Source organism: Balaenoptera borealis, assembly GCF_965194805.1.
Source record: "Balaenoptera borealis genome assembly, chromosome: 14".
In the NCBI taxonomy this organism is placed as follows: domain Eukaryota; kingdom Metazoa; phylum Chordata; class Mammalia; order Artiodactyla; family Balaenopteridae; genus Balaenoptera; species Balaenoptera borealis.
Genome location: NC_138875.1, coordinates 64,803,388 through 64,809,728, shown reverse-complemented (window position 1 = coordinate 64,809,728; position 6,341 = coordinate 64,803,388). Strand labels below are relative to the sequence as shown.

The 6,341-nt window shown below is 61.5% G+C and overlaps 1 protein-coding gene across 2 annotated transcripts; it reads right to left on the bottom strand.

Annotated features, from left to right (window-relative positions):
- Nucleotides 1–15: 15 nt before the first annotated feature.
- MZT2B (mitotic spindle organizing protein 2B) lies at nt 16–6,238 on the bottom strand. 2 transcript variants are annotated; one of them, XM_082354640.1, is made up of 4 exons: nt 5,937–6,238; nt 5,687–5,835; nt 4,650–4,829; nt 16–263 (listed from the first exon to the last, which is right to left on the bottom strand). In XM_082354640.1, the coding sequence occupies exons 1-4, from the start codon at nt 6,098–6,100 to the stop codon at nt 106–108; spliced, it is 651 nt and encodes a 216-aa protein (XP_082210766.1). In that variant the 5' UTR covers nt 6,101–6,238; the 3' UTR covers nt 16–105. The 2 variants fall into 2 exon arrangements, with proteins under 2 accessions (XP_082210766.1, XP_082210767.1); XM_082354641.1 differs by lacking the exon at nt 4,650–4,829.
- Between the last annotated feature and the right edge of the window lie 103 nt (nt 6,239–6,341).

The following is a 6,341-nucleotide window of genomic DNA, read 5'->3' as shown; positions in this document are numbered from 1 at the left end:
ATCTTGAACAGACCCTCAGGTTTTCAAAGAGGTTTATTACCAACGGGAGGAGCAGCCTGTCTGAGAGGCTGGCAGCCCGCGGTGGGCCCATGCGAATCCTCTTGCTCAGGTGTTGCTCCGCGTGGGGCTCTTCCCCGGCCCGCCCCCCTTGGGCAGCCTGGTGGCGCTGGGCTGGCGGGGCATCCTCTGGCTGGATCCTTCCCGGACGCCGCGCTCTGGCAGTGCCGGGCCTCCGCCAAGGGCACCGCTGCCTTTGTTTCTCCCTGAGCAGACACAGAACACAGGCGTTAGTAACCTGGCAGAGGCCACCTCGCAACACCTATTGTCTGTGTCCCGAGAGCAGTGCTGGGGCAGCTTGGCGTGTCGACCCCCAGCAACTGCCCTCCCTGTCAGACTGGTGACGCAGGAAGCATGTTAGTCAGGCTTCTGGATTTGGATCTTGGAAGCTCTTCCTCATACATTTTCCTCCCTCTCCCCTCAGTGTTCTACAACTATTCAGGTTCACCGGGTCCTATGACTGGGCTCCTGCTGAGGATGCGCCCTGTCCATGGGGCGGTCACGCTCAGGTGCAGAGCACAGCTCCGGCCACTCCCCCACTGGTAACCTGCCAGCTTTAGTCTGTCTTGTGCCGACAGCCAGGAAGGTCTGCAGTCATGCCTGGGCCAGTGCCTGTGGCATCAGCAACAGAGAGGACCCCGGGGGACAAGCGTGCCTGGGCCACAGTCCCTCCCCACTGGGCCTGCCTCAGCCTGGGCTCTCCTCCGGCCTGCAGCTCTGACCCCCAGCCTCCATCCCGGTTTAGTCCAACAGCCTGCAGTGGGGAACCGGGGGCTCTTGGACAGAAGACATGACAGTTTCCTAGGGGCTTGTTAAGTCGTTTCTGCTCATGGGCTGTCACCTTGGGCAAGGGGAGGGACCTGCATTTGAGACTCAAGTCCGTGCTCTAATCCTCACACCTAGCTTCTCCCCAGGACTCCTGCAGGGATAGGATGGCCCTTCTCAAGACACTTTCTGGGAAAGTTCTTCCTCAGAGAGCAGGAGGTCTGTGCTGCCTGGCACGGGGTGTGGGGGGGTGGTGGTGGGTTGCAGTGGCATCAGCTTGGAACCCTGACAGCTTGGGTTTCCCTGGCGTTGCTTCCCCCTCGAGAACCCGTGTGTACTCGATTTGACAAAAGTGTAGTAGTAACGGGTTCGCCAGTGCCGGGCGGAGTAGACAGGAGCGTGTGGTAGGGTGAAGCCGGGCCAACCCTGTCCCAGTGACTCCCGGAGACAGAAGCAAAGAGAAACATCACCCCTCATCTCTGGTACAAATGCTAATCTTCTGGTCCCCACTGACTGGTCCTGTGAGTGCATGGGCCCCACCACCCTGCAGGGTCTCCCAATGTGCCAGTGCCCTGCTCAGGCCATGCTTCCTCCTCTCCACCAAGGCTGAGCCGGGCCAAATCAGGTCCGTGGAGCCCATGGCCTAGCCCTGGGTGCCGGGTGCTCCCAAAGCACAGCTCAGGCGTAGCTCCACCGCAAGCAGCAGGGCGGGTCCCAGCTGCAGGCCTCACTTTGAAGCCAGCTTTGCTTTGGCTTGCACATGTGTGTTTCCTCTCCCCCTCAGTGTAATGACCAGGGCCCCTCTGGACGCTCAAGGATGACAGGAAACTAGAAAAGAGCAAGTAATGTTCATCTTTAAATCTGACGAGGCCGATAAACCCTGGAAATAAGAAACATGTAACTTTGAGTCATAGAAGGTGTCAAGAAAACTATCTAAGGATGAAAGTAGCCCATTTATCCAGCTCAGTGTGATTCTTAGAACCCTAAAGGAATCACATGCTTTGGGCATTCTTGGGGAGACCCACTCAGGCCTCATTTCACACGTGGCTGTGGAGGTCAAGAAGGTTTGCAGGGCCCAGTGGACCCAGCAAGGGGCATCTGGGAGCTCGTCAGGCCTGCTCCAGCTCCCTCCTGATGGTAATTAGGGTCCGATGGAATGCAGTGAGGGCTGGGGCTGAGCCAAGGGTGACCACAAGCTGCGGTGGGGGTGGTGGGGACATGCTCCCAGGCCTGGTTCCTGTGGGGCCCTCTTTAAGGGTCAAAGACAGACAAGGGTGTCTGTTAAAAACAGTCTGGTTTACCCCCCTACCCCTGAAACCAGCTGTGGCCACTCAGTGTTGGATGCCCCCTAATGAAGCAAATGCCCTGAATTCACCAGCCCATTGCCACCTGTGACTCAGGGGGGCCCCTGAAGCTGGGGAACCACCCAGACCCGGTAGGACCCACTCTGCCGTTGACTTTTGGAGTAGCCCCCGGGACCCCTGATCACCCACCCTGAGAGCTCTGCCGCAGAGCTGGGCGGGAACGAGAATTATAGAAAGCCCCAGAGCGCTTTCTCCTGGGTGGTGGGCGCACCCCCTTGTGGAATCACAGGCCAGATGGCTGCCGAGGCCAAATGTCAGTGACCGGCTGTGAGCCAACACGGAAGGCATGTTGTGTGCGGAGGGGTGGGGGAACGGGTGGGTGAGAAATGAGAGGGAAAGAATACACCACAGCCCTGCTATCTGCAAGGCCAGCTGACGGGGTCTGGTGGCCAGGATGAGCGGGCGGCCAGGGGTGTGCAGAGCACACAGCAGGGGCTTGATCGGTGCTTCCAGAACAGATACAGACAGAACAATGCACAACACGGACTGCACGTGTGCGCTTTAACCTTTAACTCAGCCCACACTTCTGGGGAGGTGATCCCCACATGGACGTGCCTGACTCTTCCAGGCACACGGCCCGATGCTGTGTTGGGGAGAAGCTCGGCGTGAGTGCTCTGCAGCTGCGCTGCCGCCAGAGACGGGCTGCAAGCCACCTGCGTGGTCTTTAGCTTTTTCAAGAGCCATGTTAAAAAGTAAAAGAAACAGGAAATTGACTTAAATGTTTCAATTAACCCAAACATCCAGTATGTCATTTTAGTGGGTAATCAGTATAAAAGTTATCCGTGAGGTGTCCATTACCTTCTGGTGCCAACGCTCGGGTACCTCTCCTCATGGCTCCGCACACCAGACTCCACCTTATGCTTTCCGGGGGGGACATCTTTTTAGAATGTGTGGTTTCCCTAAACTTCAACAGCACACAACTGAACCTAACTCCGCGTCCTTAACAAGACAAGCATGACCCCCCTGAGCTCTCAGGACAGAAATGGTGAGCCTGACAGGCCCCACAGGGCACCTGGATGGCCAGGGGACAGGAACCCAGAGAGCCAAGCCCTTGAGTGGGGCTCCAGCCCTTGATCTGGGTCAACCTCACTCCGATTCTGAGGGAAACCTAAGGCCAGCTGGCTCCAACGTTCCCAAACCCCCACCACCAGCCTAGACCACCAAGGTTCCCCACTGCTTACTCTGTGACAATGCTCCTTATTTTCTCTACCCAGATCCTGCCATTAACCAGGTGACCAGAGATCTGTGTGGACAGATGCTACGACATGCAGCCTCAGAGATCTATCTCATTGGTGGCCTCTGCCTCTGGCCTCAGTGTACTCCTGGCACGGCCCCTCATCTGCCGTCTACCTCCACTGGGCATCTCCCCAGGGCCTCAGTGCCCTTGTACCCTGGCTGGTGGCCGCCCAGCCCAGCAGGACCTATGGCCTGAGCACTCAAGGGGAAACGACCCTGTGGGGCCCAGTGCCCCATGCCTCTCTAGTCCCTGGCCCGGGGCTTCCTCCCCACCTCCCATCCCTCTATGCGGTGCTCCCAGCCCCGCACCCCAACACACCCTTGACTGCACCCTCTGCCTCCCTCCCCTCACACCCCAGCTCAGCCCCCTCCCAGGGGCTGCAGCAGCGCACAGGACTCTGCAGCTGGTGCAAGGGCCCTGCCCCCAGCTTGTTTAACGCCTGCTGCTCCAGCAAGGCCGGTGCTGTCCTTCGAGACTGGACGCCCGTCACTGTCAGTATGTCTAGCCACTGGATAGACAGCATGTCCACCTTGCAGCCCCACTGTGCCCTCAGCACTGAGAGCAGGCCTGGCACTGAGCAAGGGAGGGAGTGGCAAAACCCCCGAGTGAGGGGATCTCTCTCCTTTAGTCCCCACGCTCCTCAGGCCCCCTGTCCAAGCTCCAGGCACACCTGGAACAGCAAGGTGGGTGATGTAGGGAGGGGCACGTGGGAGGGTGCAGCTAGAGCTCCCATGGGATTTCACACTCTAATACACCAGCCTCATCGTGCCTGGCAGTGCCTGGAAGGCACCCCCAGCTCAGGAACCAGGCAGTTGAGGGGACCCATGGTCTGATCCTCCAGGCAGCCAGTCCAGGGGGGTGATGGCATCTAAGAGGCCCAGGTGCCTGTCACACCTCAGGCTTTGCTCTCCACAGCACACCACGCTGTCCCTTCCCTGCCCCTTGGGTGTCCTCCTCTGGGCTGGGGGCAGCTCTACAGAGCGCAAGTCTCACCAGCAGAGTTAGCCTTTGGGGACGGAGTGTGGGCCTGTCCTGTGAGCACTACACTTGTCTCTAATGAGCGGAGCTGTGAAATCGCGCCCTCAGTCCCTAAGCTGCGGGGCAGGGATGGCCCACTGGGTCCTGCCCTTGCAGCTCAAAGCTGCACTGCCTTTCTGGGGGCCACAGCAGTTTCCACGGAAACAGGAGAGAGTACCAACCCCCAGAGATAAACCAATAAACGCAACCTGCAAAAGGAGAGAACAGGCAGCAAGAGAACCGGAGGGAACCGGGGGGCCCCGGAGAAAGAGGCGAGTGCGAGGCAGCTGGGCCGTGGAGCAGAACTGGAGAGGCCGCAGGCTGCAGGGCCGAGGAAAAGGAGGGCCTTGCGGGGGGGGTACAGTTCTCGGCAGAGAGAAAGGAGGCCGCTGGAGGTCAGAGAGAGACACAAAGAGAGCAGACAGCGTGCATCAGTGAGAAGGCCTGCACTCCAGTGCCCAGGGCCTCTCAAGACGGGGGCACGGGCGCCCAGGGCCCAGGCACACCCACCCACAGGGCCCAGCTGCCCTCCGCCCCAACGTCAGCCCCTTCTCAGGATGTTTCTGGCTAAGGAGCCAGCCTGGAGGTCCTGCTGCATTTCAGAGGGTTTCTGGAATGGGGAGCAGAAGTGACACCCGAAGCGGATTAGAGCTCCATCATGACACTCTGGTCACCAGCACCTGCTCATCCCCCAGCCATGACCCTCCAGACTGAGGAGGCCCCTCGGGCCTCTGTACCCTGCCAGCCAGGGCTGCCAGGCTGCACCCACCCGCAGCCCAAGGATGGAAGCTTCGCTGTCCAGATTCCTGGGCAGGACCTGGGCCGGGTGGGGTGCCAACAAGGGCACGCAGGAAGGCCTCTGCCCGTCCTGCTACCTGAGGACTTCCGTACAGGCTACACAGGCCATGAGGACAGGAACCAAAGCTGCCTTGTTCCTATGTTTGTGGGATAAAAACGTGAGAGCAGAGGTGGGGAGAAACTGGGGTCGCAAAAATCCCAGACGAGGTCTAGCCTGCCTGGGTCTCCCACCCTGTGTCCTCCCGATCTGGAAGTGCACCCTCAAAGGTGGCAGCAAAGTCGAAGCTAGGGACGGGAGCCCAAGGGGCCAGACCTTGGATGGGCCCAGCCTGTCCTGGGACAAGAGGAACAGAAAGGCCTGGCCACTCAGGGCCAAACCCGCGCGGTGCCAGGCGCTGCCCCCTTTCCGCCCCCGTCCCCCTCCCCGCCGCCCGGGCCCGGCTCTGACCTCGGGTCTCAGGCACGCCGGGCGTGGGCAGGGGTGCCGCCGCGGGGTCCTGGGGCTCGCTCGCCAGCCTCTGCCCGGCGCACATGGACTTGAGCATCTGGAAGACTGCGAGGGGCGCCACGTTTAGCTTCAGCAAGTCCACCAGGATCCTGGCGAGAACACACGCTGCGGCAGTGAGCCCTACTCGCCCGGTCCGGCAGTCCCCGGGGACCCCGACTACCCCGGGACCCCGCCTCCGCCGGGCGCTCACTTGAACACGTCGGGGTCCATGGCGCCGCCCGCCGCCTGCGCCAGCTCGAACAGCTCCATCTCCTCGGCGCTCAGCACCTTCTTCCGCCGCAGCGCCAGCTTCTGCAGGGCCGCCTCCAGCCCCGGTGGCGGCCCCGGCCCGGGCCCCGCGCCCGGCGCCGCCATCTGCGGACCGCGGAGGGTGCGCGTCGCTGGGTCTGGTCCCCGCTCCGCCCGGCCCCGCCCGGTCCGGCCCGCCGCGCCCCCTACCGGCCCGCCGCGCGCCCCTCTCCCCGCAGAGCCCACGTCATCCGGCGCTCAGACCCGGGCCCGGGCGGCTGCGGGCGTGCGTAAGACCGGGCCCTTGGAGACGGGGCTTCCCCGCGCGCTAGCCGAAGTGGTGGCACGCAGTGCAGCGCGGGCATTC

Bases quoted from the DNA above. Each gene is read 5' to 3' on its own strand.
- MZT2B (XM_082354640.1), bottom strand. From the start codon at position 6,100: ATGGCGGCGCCGGGCGCGGGGCCCGGGCCGGGGCCGCCACCGGGGCTG. The intron at 5,836-5,936 runs GTGAGCGCCCGG...TGTTCTCGCCAG, and splicing joins ATGGACCCCGACGTGTTCAA to GATCCTGGTGGACTTGCTGA. The intron at 264-4,649 runs GTTGCGTTTATT...GTGTCTGCTCAG, and splicing joins CCTGTTCTCTCCTTTTGCAG to GGAGAAACAAAGGCAGCGGT.